This window comes from Ovis aries, chromosome 8, assembly GCF_016772045.2.
Source record: "Ovis aries strain OAR_USU_Benz2616 breed Rambouillet chromosome 8, ARS-UI_Ramb_v3.0, whole genome shotgun sequence".
Lineage (NCBI taxonomy): Eukaryota > Metazoa > Chordata > Mammalia > Artiodactyla > Bovidae > Ovis > Ovis aries.
This window is the reverse complement of record NC_056061.1, coordinates 27,093,088-27,117,293: the sequence shown is the minus strand read 5'-3', so window position 1 is coordinate 27,117,293 and position 24,206 is coordinate 27,093,088. Positions and strand designations below refer to the sequence as shown.

Here is a 24,206-nt window from a genome sequence, read left to right as displayed (position 1 = left end):
CATTACATCTTATTACAACTATTTAGGCCCTATATTTAAATTAGATATAGTCAAACTTTGAGATTCTCTGATGTTAAAAAATAAATAAAACAGACTATTCTCACTTAAAAAAAAAAATTTCATCTATTTCTTCTAAGCTTCCTTACCTTAATGAATAGCATCTCCTTTACCATTCACTCAGGCAAAAACCCTCATGAGTATTCACAACACATATGAACGGATTAAAGACCAAGCCAAGAATTCAGATTAGATTTATTAATTCAGTAATTCCAAAATCACTGTGTCATGAGACATACTCCCACTCCTTCCCAGTACTTTTTAACAACTTGCAGAAAACTCTTTGGTTATATTTCATTCAGAGTGATTGTTCCATCTTAATTAGCAAATTAGCTCTTTGGCTGCACATGAAATTCAATCTTCAAAAATGCTTAGGCAAAGTCAACCACCCAGTGAGCCACCTCTCAATTATTTGTGGTAATGGAAAGTACACCCCTTAGGTGGCTGACCCCAGACAGCAATTGAGTTGATGCCACACCTGTAAGCAACACGTCATCACTAGCTTCTACCATCTGCCAGCTGAAGGGAAGTAGAGGTTGCCATTAATACTAGCAGAAATCATCCTTTGTCTTCCACTAAATGGAATGAGCCTGAATTGTATATCGCCGTGTAATTTTAAAGGATTATAGTGTTCACTGACTACAACCTATGAGCATCACAGCAACTCTGCCACTGACAGTGAGTTAAGTGTTTTCCATACATTATCTCCTCCTGTGGATTTATAAGCCAAAAAATATGTCAAAATTCTTGCATCCATCTGAATTAGCTTAGATCCTTGGACCTGAGATTTAAAAGAAATCTTTATAGCAAGTATTTTTTTTTAAACAAAAATAGAGCTTAATGCCCTATGTCATAGCTAGTACTAAGTAGTACTAAGTTAGATCAGTAGTAGGTTTAAGTCTACTGATACCTACTGCATCAATTCTAATTTTGAAAACAAAATCATGTCCAATTAAACTTTCATTCAACAGAAAAGTTACTTGAATCTCTTCTGGTACTTAAGTTACACTTTGATTAATAAATTCTGGGGTCATTCGGGTCACCTACAGCTTTGATTTGGGAGCAGGAGTCCTAAGGACTTGGACACACTCGTTCACCAGCCTGGTGGCCTCCAGAGCAGTGCCCCAGTGCATGGCAATGCCCCCACTGCCATGACCGTAGTGATGGACCACAGGCAGCCTCCGGCTGCCCTGAGCTAATAGCTCTTTCTCCAGGCGTACGCCTGGCCTAGAGGGCCTCAAACCCACTTTCTCTCTTAGGTCATAGGCTCCATGGAGAGAGGGCTCTAGGGCACAGCATCGGGAAAGAATCTCTTTGCTAATTTCTGCATCTGGGGACAAATTCCAGTCTCCTTTTTGCCTAGTGCCACCCAGGGTTACATTGGATACACCAGGGTAAATATATGTCAGCCCACTGCTATCTCGGATGAAGTGCTTCACCCAGGGAGCCTGCACTTTGAGTACTTGGCCCCTCACTGGGAAAATCTGTGAGTCTCCTGCGAGCTGCCTGCTTCCAAGACCTGAACAGTTGACCACGATGTCGAAGGACGGGTGAAGCTCCCATAGGTCTTCTATTCGTCGGGTGAGTATCAGGCCCCCGCTTCCTTTCAGCCTAAGGAGAATAAGAGGCCATGAGGCGAGCCTTACCAGTGTCCTGCTCAACCCCTTACAGAAGTGACAGACAGGAATTCAGAAACAAAACTGAGGTGACCGTCCAAGGAGCAAATACCTCCAGCGCTTCCAGGGCCCGAGCAGGTGACATTCTATCTGAGTGTCTCACATCCTTGCAAACCAGAGATTCCTAAAGCTGAACCTAAATAAAAACCTATTTCAGAAACTCAAAGCAAATAGATTATTCATTCTTTTTACGTTCAATGGAGTTCCTATATCATTCTCATGCTCGTGTGTGCTCAGCCATGTTCTACTCTGAGACCCCATGGACTGTAGCCCGCCAGGCTCCTCAGTCCAAGGAATTTTCCAGGCAGGAATACAGGAGTGGGTTGCCGTTTCCTACTCTAGGGGATCTTCCTGACCCAGGGATCCAACTTGTGTTTCTTGCATTGGCAGGCAGGTTCTTACCACTGCACTACCTGGGAAGCCCTATATTATTCTAGATGCTAAATAAATATCAGGCTAACCTGATGTATTTTTTTAAAAAACCCAAGCACTTTTGGTTTATGCCACTTATTTAGCTCTTAGATTTACTGCCTCCAACATTTTTGTCTCATATTGTTAACTCTTGCATGTTCCTTTGTGATACCCTTATCTCCCTAACAAGATGGTTAGGCTCACGTGAACCGTCCCCCACTTACATCTCCTGCAGGGATGCCAACATGAGAGGAACACAAAATATTTGCAGCTGATGGACTAAGTAACAGCTGTGCGTGGTAATGACTTTTCAGACCAGGTCGTCAATAATGAAAATAGTTTATCTAGGTTCTGTGATCTTTTTCAACAGTGGTAAAATACACATAACACAAAATTCACATTTTAACCATTTCGAAGTGTACAATTCAATGGTGTTAAGTTTAATACATTCACATTGGTGTGCAACCACCACCATCATCCAACTCCAGAACTTTCTTCATCTTGCAAAACTGAAACTACGCACCTATGAAACAATAACAACCTTACTCATAGGCCACTTGTAGAGCATCAGTTCAGTGCAGTGCAGTCGCTCAGTCGTGTCCGACTCTTTGCGACCCCATGAAACGCAGCACGCCAGGCCTCCCTGTCCATCACCATCTCCTGGAGTTCACTCAGACTCACGTCCATCGAGTCCGTGATGCCATCCAGCTATCTCATCCTCGGTCGTCCCCTTTTCCTCCTGCCCCCAATCCCTCCCAGCATCTGAGTTAAATTCACCCATTCCAGTCCATTTTAGTTCTCTGATTCCTAGAATGTCGACGTTCACCCTTGCCATCTCTTGTTTAACCACTTCCAATTTGCCTTGATTCATGGACCTGACATTCCAGGTTCCTATGCAATATTGCTCTTTACAGCATCAGACCTTGCTTCTATCACCAGTCACATCCACAACTGGGTATTGTTTTTGCTTTGGCTCCATCCCTTCATTCTTTCTGGAGTTATTTCTCCACTGGTCTCCAGTAGCATATTGGGCACCTAATGACCTGGGGAGTTCCTCTTTGGTATCCTATCATTTTGCCTTTTCATACTGTTCATGGGGTCCTCAAGGCAAGAATACTGAAGTGGCTTGCCATTCCCTTCTCCAGTGGACCCACTTAATATGAGAGGAAGACTGTCAGCAGCTCTGTACAACAGGTGCAGGCTGAATGCCTGTGTGCAAGGTACTGCTTAGAGGCAAAACGCCCTTCCTCAAGAGTGACAAAGGAGGTGGGAGACAGAAGTGTAAGTGCTTGGCGGAATGAAGGAAGTTCCATATGAGAGGTGATGTAGAATCAGAAACAAGGGGATTTAGGTCCCAGTTGCCTCACATTAGCTTAGCTTTGAGGTCTTGGCCAACTCATCTCACTTCTCTGACCCTCAGTTTCCTTATCTGGGTTATAGGGGTGACACCTCCCTTGCCTGCTTCAGAGATGGTTGTGAAGTTCAGATGAAATAATGGGCATGACAGTGCTTCACAGGGGCTTTCCCTGGTGGCTCAGCTGGTAAAGAATCAGCTTTGCCTGCCGATGCAGGAAACACAGAGACTCAGGTTCAACCCCTGGGTTGGGAAGATCCCCTAGAGAAGGAAAAGGCAACCAGCACTGGTATTCTTGCCTGGAGAATCCCATGGACAGAAGAGCCAGGTGGGCTACGGTGCATGGGGCCACAAAGAGTCAGACACGACTGAGCGACTGAGCATGTACATGCTTCACAAGATATAGGAGACCCATACCAATAGACTAAAAATTTCTCAAGAGGAGAGACAATGTCACGCTTCTCACTACACCTATGACCCAGCTCAGCACCCAATACCTAGTGAACTTGACATGAATGTTGGGTAATACTGAAGACAGTACCCAAATCCTAGTTGGGGTATATGATGACTAATTCTATTTTTTGGCTTGCCTGCATCATGGAGGTATCCAGATACTTACCCAAACATTCTTTTGGGTGTTTCTATGACTATATTTTGGATAAAATTAACATTTACATGTTAGACTGAATAGAGTAGATTGCCCTCCTTCACGTGGGTTTCAACCCACCAGTTGAAGGCTTAAACAGAACAAAAAGGCTGACCTTCCTTCTGCTGGACTGCGTTCAGACTGGGATATCAGCTTTTTCCTGTCTTCAGACTCAGGCTAAAACACTGGCTTTTCCTGGGTCCAGTGTTTGCCAGCCTTCAGACTGGAACCATACAGTGTTGGCTCTCCTAGGCCCCCAGCTTGCCAACTCACCCTGTAGATCTCAGGACTTTCAGCCTCCATAACTGTGTGAACCAATTCCTTATGATAAATCTCTTTATATATATATTTATATATATATATATTGTCTATTGGTTCTGCTTCTTTGAAGAATCTTAACAGATTGAGAATGGTACCACACTGGCATCCTTGCTTCAAGCCTGAAACAGGATGTTTTATTAACAGCAATCAGAAAATTAACTATTTTCAGTCCATTTGTATGAAGATGAGGAGAAAAAACTAATGGAAAATCTCAGTTGACAAATAATGCTATGCATATAGATTCATGGGGAAAATCCACTGTTTATTCTTAGAAATGCAATGTAGCTATTAATATATTTATAATATACATTATATATTATATCTATAATATATCATATATGTTATATATTATATCTATAATATATCATATATGTTATATATTATGTCTATATCATATACATCATATATTATGTCTATGATATATCATATATATTATATATTTATAATATATCATATATTATATATTATAATATATCATATACATTATATATTATGTTTATAATATATATAATATACATTATATTATATAAATTATACATTATATATATGATATGATATATAATATAAATATATTCTGGTGTCAGTAATATAAATATATTATTTATAAATATATTTAATATATTATAAATATATTTAAAATAACTTATCACAGTTAGAATTTTTTAAATGCATTTTAGGTTTACAAAGCAATTAAATATATAGCATATAACTCTATTTATATACTCTAATTTTAACCTGAAAGTTTTAACCTCATCCAATGACCATCCCTACTGCTCACTCATTCTGTTACAATACATATTCTAATAAAATAAACTGTGATAAGTGGGAAATAAATTCTATCTCCCACTTCTCAGAAGATCCATCTCTGCCTTGGCCATGCCATGAACTTGTCTGTTTTAATTGAGCTAAGCGCTGTTCAGGCACAGAGCAGCTTCTGGTCCCTTTATAGAGGAGACCTGTTTCTGTGGGCAGAGTGGTCCAGAGGGAGCAGCTGGGCACCCTTTGTCAGTCCAGCAGGCGGGGTTTTCCTCCTGTAACTGTCTTAGGGCAGCGACTGGAGGCCCAGTGGAAGCCCCCAAGGCCATTGCCCCACATCTCTTCCCTAATAACCTTGTTGCCATCGTCAGAAAAAATAAACATCATTTTCCACTTTCCTGGCCAGTGCCCTTCCACCTCATCTTTGCATAACCAGGCAGAAAGCCTGCGGGGCGGGCAGGGGGCAGGGTGAAACGTGCTCACATTAGACCTGTATCTGAGGCCAATTTTTGCCCGTGGCTTGTCTGGTTAGGGGCCAGCAGCCAATGCTGGGTGAAGGAGGAATTCTCTAGGGCCCTGGAAAAGGAAGACTGTGCTGTAGCCGGCACAGGGTATGTTGGATGTGGGGAAATAGGAGTCCACTGTGCACAGGAAGGGACCTTTGCAAGGTGGACATTTGTAAGGCAGAGACGACCTGTCTCCCGCCTGATGTACAATCCATATTTCTGTCCATCTGCCGAGGGAGTGCTGTAGGCTCTGCTGTCAGTCAGGCCAAGCAAGAGAACAGAAGCTGTAGGCGACGTGAGACTGAAAAGTAACAGAGAAAACTCCATAGAGGAGAGAGAAGGAAGCAGCTCAGTGTAGTCAGTGCTGTGCTCAGTGCTGGGCCCCCTGGAAAGGAGGCAATGCACCAGAATCACAGGGCACCCAGCACTGAAATGGGGCACCCACTTTCTGAATGCCGCCCAAGACAGGACCATCCTGCTCCAGCTGGGATGATTTATTCAGGTAGGATGCCTGGAGAAGAGACAGGTTTAGTTGACATACTGCCCCTATGATTCATTTCCTGGAAGGGCAAGTACAAAGCAGCAGAATATGACTCCACTGGCCAACGATATAAAACATGATCTGCATGGCTGACTAACCTTCAGGGGGTTTTGTTCATTTGTTTGTTCTGGGTATTACTGGGCATACTTTTTTTTTTTTTTTTTGAGGAGAGGATTTCTTCTGTTCTTTGAAAAACACTACAGATTTAATTTGTTGTTAAGAACAATTTTTTTCTTTCCTAGAAATTAATATTGTTTCAGAAGGATAGAGCTTAGATTGAAGGCATTGTTGTGTGGCTTGCTGAGTGAAATGCCCATTTTTGAGTCAGAATGCTTTAGGCTGAACACTTGCATTATGTGGCAGGGGTGTAGGAGGCAATAGAACAGACCCTGGGCGTGAGGAACAAGCAGGGATTGTGTGGCTCCCCAGTTGGGTCATCCCCATGGTGGAGAGTGGGTGGCAGCCTACAGAGTGAGCCCCAGGATCCCACGCCCTTACCACAACACGGCCAGGCTCCCTCTTGGCCTGAGGTCCTTGATCTGAGAGGCTTGCCTTGGGCTTAGAGGAGTCCCAGCCCTACAAAGTCTGCCTCGGGTATGACACTCCTCCTCCTCCTCTACACTGGCCTTCTGGTCAGATGCCAGGGCCTGAGGGAAGCGGGGACAGCTAATCTTACAGAGAGGAGGCCCCTACATGCCCCCTCACTGCGGTGGGGGGGTATATGGAAGCCTGAGGTATTACAGGCCTAGAGGGGTCAAAGTGGTGGGGGGGTGGACAGCTAGGACAAGGGTCTCCTCATGGCTTCCCTGCAGCAGACAGTGTGCACTGTCTGCCCGAGGCACTCATGTTCCCACCCACTGTCATGGTTGAGGTGTGCATCAAACAAATAGACCTTAAAAGGCCTCCCCAGGACTCTCGGGGGCAAGAGCAGCCCCTTGGCCCTCTTCTCCTTGACTCTGTCACCTAAAGCCAGACAGGAAGAAGCGTGCTCCAAGGCACGAACCTCAGCTGGCTGGTCACCAGGCCCGATGGTGTTGCAGTCAGGAGGTGGCTCCCACTGGCACAAAGTACCACTTTTATTTTAAGTAAAGCAAAATGCTGACAGCAGGCTTCCAACTAATGAGAGGATATCAGGATTTTCCCCAGGCCTTCAGATCCCACAGTTAGTACTGAAAATAAGGGGTCAGTTTTCTAGGAGGTGATACTTTAGAAGCAGGCAGAACAAATTGTTCGGGTAATATACGTTCTCATGTGAAACTAGTTGAGGGTGGCGCAAAATAAATATGCATATATTGACAGTAAAGCTCTGTAACTTCTGGCTTGCCTAATAATTTCCCCTTAATTTTATTAAGGTAAGATAAATAATACCTTAACTAGGTATCAATAGCATTGGTACTTCCAAAGTTCTTTTTCTAGGCATTCTTATAAAGACAAAAGTGCAACACCATATAACCTTGCCACTCAGAAAAGATGGTGATGCCCTGAAAACTGGAATGTTGGCTGATGAGTAACTCCATCACATGAGGGCTCAAATATTCATTTATCACCTGATATACAGTGGTTTAAATTTCACATTTAAACAGGGGTTTATGGGCCAGCAAACAAGGCACAAAAGTGTAGGCTTTATAAAACTGGAACTTAAAAAAAAAAAAAAAGAAAGTCCCATATAAATTGCTAAGAGGTAAAAGTGAGACGAGCACTTACAAAGCTACAAAAACATATCATGATGTTCCCAACACGTGCCTAACAGACTTAGGTTCCCTCCTCTGCGCTCCCAATCCACCCTCATAAATTTGTATTTAACACTCAGCATACATGTAACTGTAATTGTTAATTAACATGTATATCGATACACATACACACACATACGCCATCACCCTCAGTAGAATTGACTAGCTTCTAGTACAGTGCTAGGTATACACAGAAGCTCAACAAAGAATTGTGGAATTAATTATTCCATTTAATTATCCTATATCCTACATCTGGAACTAAGTCATTGTTGCCACTGCTTACCTCAAGTCACTTTTCCAACTTTTATATAATAATTTGCTTTATTCCTATACAGATTCAGGCACTGAAAGGGCCAAAGTTTCACAACCCTCAACATGCTTGCAATTTCTGATGAAACAAGAGAGATTTATTAATGTGTCTTAAATAATGATACCCTTGTTGTGTTTCCTAACCAACTGGAACAGGAAGTCCTGAAAACCAAGCCAAAATACAAGTTCTTGGAATTTGGGCTGAACTTGGTAAGGAAGACATTACCTAATTTAGATAAGCCCTCAGTTTTAAGGTCCTTGTTAATAACAAAATAAAATAATGGAGTTATTTTCTTTTTAATTAATGAGAAAAAAATTCTAAAATACTGTATAATAAACCTAAGATTCTCTAAAGAACTAGAGGAAATCCTATCATTTTATAGCTGGAAGCCTATTCTCCAAATATCTCACTTTATAGATGAGGAAACTAAGGTTCTGTTTCAGCAAGGGGGTCTCAGTGGTGGGGAGACAGGGACCAACCTCTGCATCAGGGTGCACAGGGAAGCAGGAAATGGACGTGTTACTAACTTGGGCGTGTCTCACTCCTTGTGACACAGGGTCTCACAGACTATTTACTAAGCCCTACTCTTGCCTGGAAAATCTTATGGACAGAGGAGCCTGGTAGGCTGCAGTCCATGGGGTTGCTAAGAGTTGGACATGACTGAGCGACTTCACTTTCACTTTTCACTTTCATGCATTGGAGAAGGAAATGGCAACCCACTCCAGTGTTCTTGCCTGGAGAATCCCAGGGACGGGGGAGCCTGATGGGCTGCTGTCTATGGGGTCGCACAGAGTCGGACACAACTGAAGTGACTTAGCAGCAGCAGCAGCTGTTAATGCACACCAAGGCACAGTGCACAGAAGCTCTGAGGCACAACAGAGAATTTTCAGTCTCTATGTTATGAGAAGGTATGAAGGTATTTGTGGGTAGGACAGACAAAGGAAGCAGCAAAGTGCACTTCAACCAACCTTTTCTGCAACCACGGGAGGTAGGTAGGGCCTTCACATTTGAGTGTCGTAAAAGCATGACCAAACACATGTTGGGGGAATTTCTTCAGCTCATCCTTGGTCATCTTTCGAAATCCTAGCACCACATCAGCCCAGTATGGCACTTCTTCAGTAGGAATACTCCGAAATATCTGCCAACTCAAACACATTAAGTGGAAAAATTTCCTGAAGTTTTATGAGATTTCTAGCAAAACCCATGTAACATTCTCTAAAGCATTTTACAAACACACTTCTTATGCCTGTACAGAGAAAAAAAAAATCTATTTTTCTGTTCACTTAGCTTCATATAATTCAGTAGCTAAATTTAAAATGTTCGGGGTAGGGGGAGGGCAGGCATTGGAATAAGACATTTAAAAAGCTGTGTGTCTTTTAAATATTGAATTTAACTCTCTTTTTCTACAAAGCTCTTGCCCAGCTTTTCTTTATTTATGATGATGCACCTGGGGGGAAAGATTTTTCTGTTTTGCATAACGCTTTACATAAACTATAAACAAATCATCAAAAGTTTAAATGTTGGCCTCAATTTCAAACAAAATATATAAGTTAGAATAAGCAATGAGGGGAGTGCAGGAGACAGGGGTGTGAATTAGGAGTGAAACTGTAGATGGTCACATTGAGTCCTTGATAAGAAAGGCCAGGATTTGTCAGGTGAAGCCCTGTATCCTTTTTTTTTTAATTGGAGGCTAATTACTTTACAGTATTGTGGTGGTTTTTGCCATTCACTGACGTGAATCATCCACAGGTGTACATGCGTCCCCCATCCCGAGCCTCCTCCCACTTCCCCCCCCCACCCCATCCCTCTGGGTTGTCCCAGTGCATTGGCTTTGAGTGCCCTGTTTCATGCATTGAACTTGGACTGGTCATCTATTTCACATATGATAATATACATGTTTCAATGCTATTCTCTCAAATCATCCCACCCTTGCTTTCTCCCACAGAGTCCAAAAGTCTGTTCTTTATATATGTATTTCTTTTATTGTCTCATGTGTAGGGTCATCCTTACCATCTTTCTAAATTCCATATACATGCATTAATATACTGTATCGGTGTTTTTCTTTCTGACTTACTTCACTCTGTATAATAGACTCCAGTTTTATCCACCTCATTAGAACTGATTCAAATGCATTCTTTTTAATAGCTGAGTAATATTCCATTGTGTATATGTACCACAACTTTCTTATCCATTCATCTGCTGATGGACATCTAGGTTGCTTCCATGTCCTGGCTATTGTCAACGGTGCTGCCATGAACATTGGGGTACACGTGTCTCTTTCAGTTCTGGTTTCCTCTGTGTGAATGTCCAGCAGTGGGATTGCTGGGTCATACCCTGTATCGTTAAGTCATGCTTGGAGCTGATGAGGCTGGAATGGCATCAGCTGTTAATAAGAAGCCTATACTACTACCAATAGCTGCTAGGCATATCTTTGGATTTATAAGTATTGGGTTCTTTACATCAATAGGAATAAACGTTGTGAAGCATGGCTGCTCTAAAATAGCAAGGAAAATCATTTGAGTGCTATACATGGTTGCTAATGGTGCGGCCACTAAGGTACTTGAATTTATATCTCTAAGTGATTCATTCAACACAGGTCCCATGGAAGATGTAAAGATTGTTTGCTGCTGGCCTCAATACCAGGCTTTCTTTCTGTCTCATTCTGCACACTCTCCTGTACTAGATCACCCACTTCCCTCTTTTCATCTACAGGCCAAACATTCAGAAGGCTACATCTCCAGCCCTCTTCTCTCTCCTAAACTCCAAAACCAGATCCAGACCCACGTTGCCTACTCCCTATCGGATAAGTCTACTTCTGTGTCTCGGACATTTACCCCATGCTCACAGCAGGTACTCAGTAATATTTTCTGTTAAACTCTAAAGTATGTTAAGATCATTCTAAATTCCAAAGTAATTTCCGATTTCCTCTCTTACCCAGACACCAGAATAACACCAGCATCTTCAGCTTCTGCAGAATTGACTATTGCAAACAGGTGATCAAATGTCTCTTTGAACCACTGCTTCTGCTTCTGAATAGGTGTGTCTGTGATGGTGGAGAAAAGCAAAGCAGAACAAAAAGGGAAATTATGACAATGACTGTGCTTCAGAGAAGCTTCTTCCTACAAACTGGCAAAAACTAAAAAGGCAGGGAGAAAGATTTAGATAAAGTACCACATCTTGGTGAACGATGACCGAAGTTTTGAATGCTGATGTGCTCTACCAGAGTCAGTTCATATAATGACTAATCAACAGAGGGGAAATCAACCAATGAGGGAAAAGTCTAATACACAGGCCACCTGCAAAGCGGTCTTTGGCACTCAGCGTATTCCAGAGGCCCTAGAAATGTCCATAACCAACCTGAGCCATGTTAGCTGATCTGGCTGAGGCAAGCAGCTGGCTACACAGTTGAGATGATGAGAGAAATAACCTAGGGCCTCTTTCCTGGAAGCTGAAAACACAGCAGGAGACAAGGGGAGATCTTTGGAGCCCAGGTCAACCAGGTCGAAGAACAGAAGGCATATGAGTGGGAAACTCAGGTTGCTCACCCTCCTGATACAAGGAAAGGAGGCCTGCATTGTGAAACTGAGCTCCCTGAAGCCCCATCCAAGGCTGCCATTACCTCCATCTCCCTCCATGGAATCACAGACCAGCTTGGAGCAGCATTCCTGGGGTCACCAGGGGTGTGCAGGGACCACACCAGGAAGCTCCTCTCTGTCAGAGTCCTGCGGACCAGTGTCCCCTACCCCCCAGACATCCTTGCCACTGCACAAGGGATTGGACCTGGACACAGCTTCCAGAAGGATTCCAGGCCTGCCAGGGAGGAAATCAGGATCAGGGTTCAAGCCTCAAAATAATAGTGCCCAGTGTAGGCACAGAGAGCAAGCCTGACCCAGAAGCGTAGACAAATCTATGGATGGAGTATTTGGCCATCTGACCCCTGAGGGAGGGTCACGAAAGAGAGTCCAGGGGCAGGACAGGGACTGAGGAACAGTAATCCTGAGGGACTAAAATGTGGGGGAGCCACAGAGCAGACAGGGGCAGCAGAGCAGAGGATCCTGGGTCAGCTTTGCTTGGAGCGAAGTCCCTAGAGCTCACTGAAAGTAGAGCTGAAAAGCCCTTGGAGGCATCCTGCTTCCAAGTGAATGGGGGCATTTCCTGAGTAGGCTTTAAAGCAATTCACTTGTTCAGGAGCCAGGAAATGTTTCTTTACTAGTGGATCTCTGCTATTGTCTTTAAACAAGTGCCCATGTGAATGCATTCTCAAAACTGCAGACTGGATCAACTGGTTCAGAAATAAGGAGGAAATAAAAAAATAAACCACAAAGGACTGAATTAGACCTCATATGGATTACACCCCAACAATCTAAGCCAGTGCCTGAGGATATGTTGAAATGTACCCTCCTTTCCCACTCCAAACTTGAAGACACAAAATAGTGACTGCTGCTCACACACTGCGAAAGTCATCTCAAAAGAACAGACAATCCCAGTTCAACCGTGAGTAAAGCAAATCTGGTGACCTAATTCATGTTCAAGTGCTGGTAAAAGAAAACTATAGCCAGACTATCAGTAGTAACAGTAGAAAATGTCACTGGAAATAGAACTGCCATATGACCCAGGAATCCCACTGCTGGGCATACACACCGAGGAAACCAGAATAGAAAGAGACACATGTGCCCCAATGTTCATTGCAGCACTGTTTACAATAGCCAGGTCATGGAAGCAACCTAAACGTCCATCGACGTATGAATGGATAAGAAAGTTGTGGTACATATTCACAACGGAATATTACTCATCTATTAAAAAGAATGCATTTGAGTCAGTTCTAATGAGGTGAATGAAATTGGAGCCTATTATACAGAGTGAAGTAAGTCAGAAAGAAAATCACCAATACAGTATATTAACGCGTATGTATGGAATTTAGAAAGATGGTAATGATGACCCTATATGCAAGACAGCAAAAGAGACACAGATGTAAAGAACAGACTTTTGGACTCTGTGGGAGAAGGCGACGGTGGGATGATTTGAGAGAACAGCATTGAAACCTGTATCACCATATGTAAAATAGATGACCAGTGCAAGCTCGATGCCTGAAGCAGAGCACTCAAAGCCAGTGCTCTGGGACAATCCAGAGGGATGGGGTGGGGAGAGGGGAGGGAGGAGGGTGGATGGAAGAGGAAGATGGGTTCAGGATGGGGGGACGCATGTGCCCCCATGACTGATTCATGTTGATGTATAGCAAAAACCACCACAATATTGTAAAGTAGCTAGCCTCCAATTAAAATAAATTAATTTAAAAAAAGAAAATGTCAACATAACACTTACTATGTCCCAGCACTGTTCTAAATGCTTTACAAGTATTAACCCATTTAATCTCTATAAAAACCCTATGGAACAGGATGGTCCCCATACGGTATTGACATCACTGGGGCTGATCCAAAAGAAGCTCAGGGAGAAAACCTAAGTCTATCAGCAGCACTAGAGAAAAAGACCCTGATCCAGGGGCCCTGACCACCCAGTCAAAGGGTAAGCTGGGCCTCCATGGACTGGATGAACTCCCAGGTGAGCCTCCTTCTTTGAAAATGATTCCATAATTATTGGGCAGCCTTCACATCACTCACCTGGGCCTGACGCAGCCAGGAAATGCCTGGAAAATGGACACCAGGACTCTGGTCACAAGAAAGGTGTCCAGAGTAAACTAGCATTCTGTACACAAACCAGGCTCCTGTGCTTGTTTCCTGAAAGGCAGCTCCTAGGAGGTACACCAGCACCTGCTGCTGACAAAGCCAAGTTCCTGGATGACAGTGCTGGGGCCACAGCCCTTCCTACGCTGGCAGAAGGTGGGTTTATTCTCTGTTAGGTGAAACAGGGGGGTCTTATGGGTAGGAAACCCTAAGCACAGTCAAAGGTCAGGATACCATAGTAAAAACAAGAGTGTTAAGGGAACACATGCAAACTGGATGCTAAGACCCCAGACCGCTTCTCCTCCTCCTTCTAGAATGCTGCCAGCCAGGCCTTCACCCACCCCAGCCAGGGGACAGAAAGCCTCTTCTCTGGAGAACGTGACCTACACAAGAAGAAAGACTAAATACCATGACATCAGAGGTTCCCCAACCAAACAGGCCCCCTATCCCAGTGCAATGAGCCTCAAGATAACAAGTACTACACAAGGCTTAGAAACTCCTGTCCGGACCCTGCTCCTAAATGTCAACAGACAGGTAAAGATGACCACAAAGCCAAGGAAAACCTGTAACATGAAAAATGAGCGCGTCAAATAAAAAACACAACTTGGAGACAACAGAAACTGTGCAGGGAGAAGAAACTTTCTTAAGACCATGACTAGTGTCTTCAGAAAGATAAGATGGCAACCACACAACATAAATAGTATGTTAGAACACAGGGAAATTTAGAGACTAAAAAAGAGCTTTGGAATATTAAAATGCTATGGGAGAAATAATAAATCCAACAGCAAGGGAAAAGAAAAAACTGAGAAAAACCTCTCAGAAAGTAAATAAAAAGAGGAAGAGAAATAGGAAGAGAAAAAAGCTAAGAGTATGGAAGCATCCGACCAGGAGGCCCAGCATAACAGCAATTCCAGAAAGAGAGGCAGAGACAGCAGGAGGGAGGAGTCAGCAGTTGGGTAACTCAGAGACTGTACCTTGAACTGGAGACACAAGTTTCTGGATTAAATGGACACAGCAATCATAGTCCAGATTGCTGGGGCAGTTGGGGGGTGGTGGTCGTAATAACTTATAACCATTTGACTACTTAGACTATGTGCTTGTATAACCTTATTGCAAAAACAGAAACAAAAATTAAAGGGGAGAAAAGAGAATGGAAATGAGGAAATGGAGACAGTGGGTATAAACTTCATTAGTTGCAAAGTGATTTTGTTTCCTATTAAATTCTGTTTCCTCCTCCTCCCCCCATTTCTTTTGAAGAATACAAAATGGAAAAGATGCATGGACATGTTTTTAAAAATCAATGCATTTTTAGTCCTGAATACATATTGACCAATTTTTTTTATACTGCCTTAGAAGTGAGGATAATGTTAGTCCCATTACAAGTATTTTCTGACTTGATGGTCATTACTGTTACCAGTGGAAAAATTTAGAGTTACCAGCTGTGGTAGCCATTAGTGCCATTCACCAAATGCTTCTGTCTGTCTGCCTTCTAGGAGCCTTATAGAATGGTACTTCCTGGCTTCCTCCTGAAGAGTGGGAGCATGTGACTAGCATTGGCCAATGAGCTGTCATCATAAGTGATGAATGTTGCTTCCTGGTCAGAGCCTTTAATTGCTAAGGCAGGAGCCCCAGAGCTCTCACCCACCCAGCTACAGGCATTGATCACCTTCAAGGCTGTGGCTGCTTCATCAGCTTTAGGCCCCTGGGTGCTGAACAGAACCCTTGCTGATATTTAACCCACATATAGTATGAGCGAAAAATAAACCTTTGCTTTTTAAGCTGCTAAGATTTGGAGGTTCTTTCTGTCCTGCAACATAACTGAATCTTTCCTAACAGATGAACCAACAAGATGCCAAAGGCACACGTTACACTTACACAGACGTCCAGCTGTCTTTGTCAACGGCAGTCCACCAACATCAACACCATTCTATCTCACATCTATCATATCTGACAGAGGAGCAAAAATCCCTCTCTCACCTGGATAAGTAGGAGGAATAAGCATTCCAGCTGCCACATCACTCGTGGTCTCAGGAGTGAATTTGTCTGAAATGACTGTAATGGAGCATCCTGGGACCATTTTGGAAATGCACACAGCAGTAGAAAGCCCCATCACGCCAGCCCCCACCACTGCAATCCGTACTGTATCCATGGGCCTGTGAGGAGGCAAAGTATGAGCTGCAAAACCTTGTTTTGAGAATTAGTCCATCCTTGGGAATTCCCTGATTGTCCAGTGGTTAGGACTCCATATTTCCCTTGCTGAGAATGTAGGTTCAATTCATAGTTGTGGAGCTAAGATGCTGCAAGCCATGCAGCATGGCCAAAAAAGAAAAAAAAAAAATTACTCTATCCAGAACAAAGTTTGGCCCTGAGAGTTCTTTCCCTAGGTCCACAGCCTCTTCAAATCTGACTTTCCTGCCAGCGTTTCTCATCAGATAAAGAAAGCTCCTATGAGCTCTCTTCCCATTATAAGTGAGGGCAAGCAGGTCTCCATGGAGTTTAGACATTAGTCCCAAACCGGCCTGGAACTGTCTTGAGAACACAGGACAGGCAAGTTGGTCTGCATCTGGGAGAAGATTTCTGCTGATTCCTACAGCACCTTCCCTATGGGCACAGCCAAGGGAAGGTTGGTGAAGTCAGCGAGGTGGACAAGAGCAGCAGGAAGGCTACACTGCTCCCAGAGACCTCCTGAGGAGCAGCCACTGAGAGGGCATGGCTCACAGGCAATTTAGAAACTGTTTACAAACCGCTTTCTAACTGTAACGATGTGACACAAGGTCTGAACCACCGAACCTAGCATCTCCTCTCCTGCTCTTCACTCTTAACGGGAGACCAACCCCCGTCACCCACACCCCAACACTCCACTCTCCCCAGCATTCCAGTCCTCAAACCTCTAAGAGCAGGCTTTCCAGGTAAGGAGCCTGGATTCCTTCACAGAGTTGAGTTCTGATTCTATAACCTGGGGCACGACCATGGGCTCCTCGCCTCAACTCCTCATGTCTAAGCCAGGCCACGTGAGTTTTTTATTAGCTCTTGCAGGTGGTACATAAGGGATGCACTGAGGTGGTCTCATAAAGGAGACTTCTTCTGAGAGTCCATATGGAAATGCAGGAGACAGACGTCCAGGGCCTGGGCTGGGCATCCTGATACTGTCTTCCCAGGGTAGAAACCAGAGGATTAGATGAGGGCTCAAAGCCCTCCCATCCCCTCACCTGTGAGCAGCAGGAGTCCACTGAGCCCTGTCCACTGTCAGCTCCTGAGTCCCCCAATGCTTCCCTGCGTATCTTTCCACTTCTGGTTCTTGCTAACTTCCCCTAAATAGGTCTCAAGTGGAACCTCCAGAGAGAAAAAAATGCAGTTAGTCCAGTTGGTCGTCATCACCCCTATTAAACAAAGCTCTAGCCCAAGCCCAGTTTATCGGGCTGAGAGAGCCTCTAAATCTTCCTTGGCATAATTGCCCGTCCTTATCCAATCAGCAATAGCCAGGGCATCAGGTCACGTGGTACAAATCATGGCCACCTGCGCATAAAATTCACCTTTTCTCAGGAGGGGGCAGGGTGGCTCCTTCACTGTGAGCAGGGCAAAGGCAGTCAGTGCTCGCTTCTCTCTCTGAAGGTCTCTGACACTGAGATATTTCAGAGTCTTCCAATATGGTTGCAAGTTATTTCGGTTTCTCAGGCACTATGCGGTTTCATCAGCCATACGTTTATCTGATTGCTCCCCAGTGGGCTGGTTAGCTGAGAAAGAACAGGATTGCCAGGGCAGAGAGAAGAGACAGGAAGGGTCCCGGGGAAGCAGCAGGCTTGTGAGGGGCAAGCTTTTGGAGTGTAGCCCCGTGCATGTCCCCCAGAGGCAGAAAGCAGACACCTGTCCCCTTACCAGCTTTCTTATTTCACAATGGCCTCCCCTTCCCAGAAACTTAACTTTCTTAAAATAGCTCAAATAAATTGAGAGGGGAAGTAACCCGTGGCTGAGAATATCCAGCTACCAGGAAAGAAAAAATGACCCAGCAAGGTTGGTACTTTCTGGCTCAGTGACCTGTGAATCACTGTCACCTGACCCCACGGAGACATACCCCAAACTCATGGAGTAGGTCCAGAACCACCCCTGAGCCGAAAGCAGGGAGGAGTCAAGTACCTGTCTCTGAAAAAGCAGCCTTGGAACCCACAGAAGGCTCTGGCACCAGCACTTGTTTTCCCAGCTAGTGGCTGGTCTAGCGCCCTGAGGGCCAGGAAAAGCAAAACTGCTTCCCATTGGGGAGTTTATTAAGGACATTCCCTCTGCGCTTAACCTCCATTGGCCCATTCGCCTGTGTCTCTGTCATTTATTCTCCAGAGAAATGAGCAGCTGACCTCCTCTCGCCCGTGGAACGGCAGCTCTGCCGGTCCCCTGGCTGGCCCACGCTTGGCAGCCCTTCTCTTTCTAGTTTACAAACCCTCTGCCTTGCCACATGTCTGGTATTCCTCCAGCTGATTTGTAAGCATGGCAAATAAGGGGTGAACCTGTTCAAATTCCAGCAAGTCCTGACTAGAAGCAGACACTGTTTTCCCCGTTTGCTGCCCAGTGTTGGCTGCCCTCTCCCACTGGTGCCTGGCTCTGCTGGGTCAGCTGGTGCAGGGGGCAGTTAGGGGAGGGGGGAGCGTGAGGGCAGAATAATGCTTGTTGATCATTAAGTTGATGACCTGATTGCGGCTGGAAAAATGATTCAGAAGGTAATCTAGGATAAGAATCAAATGATTGTTTTTGCCCGTGTATTCAAATATTTGCTGAGCGTCCATGTGCAGTAGACACTTTACAGTCAACAAGTTTGTTTACAGGGAAGCAGTTTGAAGTGTCCAAATAGTGATAATAATGTTGTAACTAATATGTATTTAGCACTAACCTTTTGCCAGACACATGCATGACACCATATAACACAATCAGCCTATGAGGTAGGTACTATTATTATTGATATTATTCCCATTCTATAGATGAGCAAATAGAGGCTCCAAACGACTAAGGACAGGCCCAAAGTCTCTTTAGTGGCAAAATTTCATATGAGTGTTAGATTCCAAGGCTCAAATTCCAAGGCTCAAAGTACTTGATTTAACGAAAGCACGTACTTTGGTATCAGGAGACCTGTCTGTTTTACTTTGAACAAGCCACCTTACTTCCGAGATTCAGTTTCCTCATCTGAAATCAGGAATGAAATAAATCTTTTGAGCACCTGCTCAAAATTCCTTCTACAAATAACCGATGCTGGAGAGGGTGTGGGAAAAGGGGAACCCTCCTACACTGACCCTACATTGACAAGAATGTAAATTGGTGCAGCCACTAGGGAGAACAGTATGGAAGTGCCTCTAAACCCTAAGAGTAGAGTTGCCTTAGGATCCAGCAATCCCACTCCTGGGCATATATCCAGACAAACTATAATTTAAAGAGAGACATTCATGCCTGTATTCATAGCAGCACTATTTTCAATAGCCAAGACAGGGAAGCAACCTAAATGTCCAATGACAGAGGAATGAATAAACAAGAGGCGGGACATATATACCATGGAATACCAGTTGGCCAAAGAATGAAATAACACCATCTGCAGCAACATGGATTGACCTAGAGATCATCATACCAAACAAAGTCAGTCAGGAAAAGACAAACATCATACAAATGACTTACGTGTGGAATCTAAAGCACGACACAAAGGAACTTATCTACAGAGCAGAAATAGACTCACAGACGTGTGGATGCCAAGGGGCTGAGGCCCAGGAGTTGATGTGATCTCCCTGAGACTGTAGGTGAGGTCAGCTTCACGCTCCTCTCCAAGAGTTTTTCAGCCCAAATTTACTTTGGGCTCTGGAGGTCCCCAGAGCTCTATCTGTGCAGTGTGTTGGGGGCCGCCCTGCCCACCAGCTCCTCCTGCACTGCTCGAGACATGTTAGCCCTGCTGGTGTGTTAGTTTGCCAGGAAATCAAGGCCTTTAAGCCGAGAGAACTTCCATTCTTTGAAGGCTATTGAGGATATGAGGCTCATGGGACCAGGGATTCAGCCTTGTATGGCTGCAGATTATGGCAGGAAAGCATGGAAGGGGTGAGTTTAGGGAGACTGAAGCCTCTGATACATTGGTTTAGCTTTGACTTGGACACAGAAGGAAAGCAGAGTCTATGATTGAACTCTTTCTTCCTTATAAATAAGATTTTTAAGACTTAACTGTACATCCAAGAAAATCTCTGGCATTTGGTCCCTAATGGGGTAGGTGGGCTCAGAGAGAGGCAGGGAATGAATGAAGAGGATGGAGTTACTTTAGGGAACAGAAACTGTCATTATATACAGGTGCAGTGTGGACTTCAGAGATAAAATGAGCAGCCGTTACTGACTTCTGGCAAATTCAGATAAGAATGAACACCTACAACTCCCAGGCACTCAGTTGGAGGAGTAACCATCGTTAGCCATAGTTACCATGGCTCCTAAGTCAGCATTCACAATCTTAAATAAAAAAAGTTTCTCTTAACCACCCACAAGAATCTAGGTACCCCTCTTTGCATATTGCCATTTTATAGAATGAACTCTTTGTATTGAGTATGTGGTAAGTAAATACTTGATAAGAGTGATCAAAAGGGGACAAGTCAGTCCCTCAGAACTAACCATTCAATTAAATACATTCAGAGTATATTTTTAATATGAACTTAAACCTAACAACATAGCTTTTAACAAAGACTGGAGAGGTGGGGGGTGGAGGACAGATTCAGCTTTTAGGGGGTCTGAAGTTCTACAGTTTTAAAAGCTCTCTTTTATGTCTATACACAAAATCATTAAAGAAAAAAATGTCCGCGAACACTTTGATGCCGTCTGATAGAGATGACCTGTTACAGAAGGAAAAGAGTGGAAAGAGATAGCTGTCTTCACTGATCGCAGTTACTATATATCACTTTTGCAAAATTTATAAAATTTACCAAGATTTATGACCAAATGATTGCTAAGGTCTTTCTCAAAAGCATGTGCAAGTAAGGGAAGTAAGTCTGAAATTTGTGCTTTATTAACCTCACAGCAAATCTTCCCTGCCAGCTTCCCAGCTTAGTGGGTAAAGAACCTGTCTGCAATGCAGGAGATGCAGGTTCAATCCTCCAGTCAGGAAAATCTCCTGGAGAAGGAAATGTCACCCCACTCCAGTATTCTTGCCTGGAAAATCCCATGGACAGAGGAACCTGGTGGGCTACAGTCCACAGGGTCGCAAAAAGTTGGACACAATTGAAGTGACTGAGCTCGCAAGTCTTCACTGCAGCTATTATGGGCCGAAACCGCCACCAGAACCATCTAAGCTGCAGAGTCCTCAAGGGAGAAACGTATATTGTAGGACACAATTGATTCAGAACAGGGACAGCATGACAGGCTCTAAATGCTGACTGGCCAAGACCAAGGCTGGACAGGACGCCCGCCACAATCTCCTTGACAGCATGGTGGAATCATACAAAGCGCGTGGAGAAACGGCACAGTACAGTATCTGGGCTGTGCAGTGTGGCATTAAATGATGTAAATATATAGTATCTCTGGTGACCTTATTACCAGTTCAGCGTAACTGTGGTCCATGCATCGACTTGACCTCAAGGGGCAAAGAAGTATAAGGGGCAGTGGAGATATGTGGATAAAGAAGTGACGTTTTAATATGATCCTGAATTTTCTAATGAAAATACTGAAGCAGAGAGAAATTGATTTGCCCAGGTGAGAAGGCTGATGGCCAGGTTTACTTTGTTTTGTGTTTTATCCACATGCCTCCACTGGTAATAAGGCCACCTGCCTGAAGTTTACCTACTAGTATGTGGGCTCTCCTCTGAGCTTTCCAATTCTGTGGTAAAGTGCTCCTTGAAATGCTTACAACCAGAGATAGATGTGATGTGCCTCATACATGACCAGGTTCCAACGATTATCAATATCTAAAATAGGAAATGGCAACCCACTCTAGTATTCTTGCCTGGAAAATCCCATGCACAGAGGAGCCTGGTGGGCTACACTTCATGGGGTCACAAAGAGTCGGACACAACTGAGCACACGTTATTACAGATAAACAACATTACTCTTTTTCAAGTATAAAATCAGAAAGCTGTACATATTAAGAAATGCTAGAGGAACAAAGTGTGTTTGGCTTTCTCTATGACTAATATTTGTGAATTGTTATGCTGTATTTTTTCTTTTCCTTTGGAGTTAATAACACTTTTTATGAAGGTTGAGACAGTAACATACAAAAATCAAGCATCTTCCTTTGTGTTAGCAATAAGCAGTAGAAAATAATTAGAAACTTAATAGGAAAACATAAAACTCTGAGATATTTCAAGTAAGGAGAAATTTAATACGGGGCATTAGTTACAAAAGTATAGGAAGGATTGGTAGAATCAATGGAGGAGGAATTACCTAGAGATCAGTCACTGCCATCACTGGGCTGGGAGTCCCAAGCCTGTATTTCCTGCTTCCACTGCCAGTGCAAAATGTGATGGTTTTTTTTGTTTGTTTGTTTGTTTTTTGACTGGACACTGGTGGCTCAAAGGTAAAGAATCTGCCTGCAATGCAGGACGTGCAGGAGCCACAGGTTCGATCCCTAGGTCTGGAAGATCCCATAGAGGAGGGCATGGCTACCCACTCCAGTATTCTTGCCTAGAGAATCCCATGGACAGAGGAGCCTGGTGGGGCTACATTCCATAGGGACGCAGGGCCGGACATCACTGAAGTGACTTCGTGTGCATACACCAAACACACACATGAGTATTATGGACTAAATGTAGAATGCAATGAGGTAATGAGAGTGGGGATTAGTACCCTTATAAGAAGGGGCAACAAAACACCTGCTCTCTCATCTCCCCAACCAGCCTCTGTCACTCTTCCCTGCATAAGCAAAAGAGGTCATAGGAGCACACAGCAAGATGGTGGCGGCCTGCAAGCTAAGAGAAGAAGCCTCAGAGCAACATCTACCTTGCCAACACCTTAACCTTGGAGTTCCAACCGCTAAAACTGTGAGAAATAAGTTTCCATTGTATAAATCACCTTGTCTATGGTACTTTACCTAGCAAACTAACCCAGAACATAAAAAGAAAGTCAATAAAATATCAAATATTAACTAAAATGAAAACTCTAAATGACAGTAGAACAGGCTGAGTTTGAAGGAACAAAAGAAAGGGAGACAAAATAAGATGACAGAAAGGATTTTAAAATGTCTTTCTCCTTTCTTCTCATATCCTCCTATTTTTTTTCTTTTCTTTTACAAAAGGAAAAAAGTTTTTCATTCTTATTTTACAAGCAGAAAGACCAAGTGAAGAATTGAGTGATTATCCAGGGAACTGAATTAATATAAAAAGTCTAAATAACTCAAGTCAAAACCCCTTTTTTCAAGCTACAGTATCTCTCAGTTCAGTTCAGTTCAGTTCAGTTGCTCAGTGGTGTCCGACTCTTTGCGACCCCATGAACCCCAGCATGCCAGGCCTCCCTGTCCATCACCAACTCCCAGAGTCCACCCAAACCCATGTCCATTGAGTCGGTGATGCCATCCAACCATCTCATCCTCTGTTGTCCCCTTCTTCTCCTGCCCTCAATCTTTCCCAGCATCAGGGTCTTTTCCAGTGAGTCAGCTCTTGACAGCAGGTGGCCAAAGTATTGGAGTTTCAGCTTCAGCATCAGTCCTTCCAATGAACACCCAGGACTGATCTCCTTTAGGATGGACTGGTTGGATCTCTTTGCAGTCCAAGGGACTCTCAAGAGTCTTCTCCAACACCACAGTTCAAAAGCATGAATTCTTCTGCATTCAGATTTCTTTATAGTCCAACTCTCACATCCATACATGACCACTGGAAAAACCATAGCCTTGACTAGACGGACCTTTGTTTACAAAGTAATGTCTCTGCTTTTTAATACGCTGTCTAGGTTGGTCATAACTTTCTTTCCAAGGAGTAAGCATCTCTTAATTTCATGGCTGCAATCACCATCTACAGTGATTTTGGAGCCCCCCAAAATAAAGTCAGCCACTGTTTCCCCATCTATTTCCATGAAGTGATAGGACTGGATGCCATGATCTTTCTTTTCTGAATGTTGAGCTTTAAGCCAACCTTTTCACTCTCCTCTTTCACTTTCATCAAGAGGCTCTTTAGCTCTGTTATGGGGAGGGAGGTGGGAGGGGGTTCATGTTTGGGAACACATGTAAGAATTAAAGATTTTTAAATTAAAAAAAGAAAAAATATATTATAGATTTAAACTTAAAAAAA

The 24,206-nt window shown here is 43.8% G+C and overlaps 1 protein-coding gene across 8 annotated transcripts; it reads right to left on the bottom strand.

The window, feature by feature from the left end:
* Window positions 1-240: 240 nt before the first annotated feature.
* DDO (D-aspartate oxidase) lies at window positions 241-18,231 on the bottom strand. Of its 8 annotated transcripts, XM_027972372.3 has the most exons (7): window positions 18,124-18,231; window positions 17,523-17,723; window positions 17,199-17,322; window positions 15,967-16,142; window positions 11,243-11,351; window positions 9,277-9,453; window positions 241-1,668 (listed from the first exon to the last, which is right to left on the bottom strand). In XM_027972372.3, the coding sequence occupies exons 4-7, from the start codon at window positions 16,136-16,138 to the stop codon at window positions 1,101-1,103; spliced, it is 1,026 nt and encodes a 341-aa protein (XP_027828173.2). In that variant the 5' UTR covers window positions 16,139-16,142; window positions 17,199-17,322; window positions 17,523-17,723; window positions 18,124-18,231; the 3' UTR covers window positions 241-1,100. The 8 variants fall into 8 exon arrangements, with proteins under 8 accessions (XP_027828173.2, XP_042109251.1, XP_027828175.2 ...); XM_042253317.2 differs by lacking the exon at window positions 15,967-16,142; XM_027972374.3 differs by lacking the exon at window positions 17,199-17,322.
* Between the last annotated feature and the right edge of the window lie 5,975 nt (window positions 18,232-24,206).

What these genes read in the sequence shown, in the direction of transcription:
- DDO (XM_027972372.3), bottom strand. Translation starts at nt 16,138, where the DNA reads ATGGATACAGTACGGATTGCAGTGGTGGGGGCTGGCGTGATGGGGCTT. An exon ending in TATTCCTCCTACTTATCCAG is followed by an intron (nt 11,352 to 15,966) that starts GTGAGAGAGGGA and finishes CCACCATCACAG; the next exon opens with ACACACCTATTCAGAAGCAG. An exon ending in GGTGTTATTCTGGTGTCTGG is followed by an intron (nt 9,454 to 11,242) that starts GTAAGAGAGGAA and finishes AATGTGTTTGAG; the next exon opens with TTGGCAGATATTTCGGAGTA.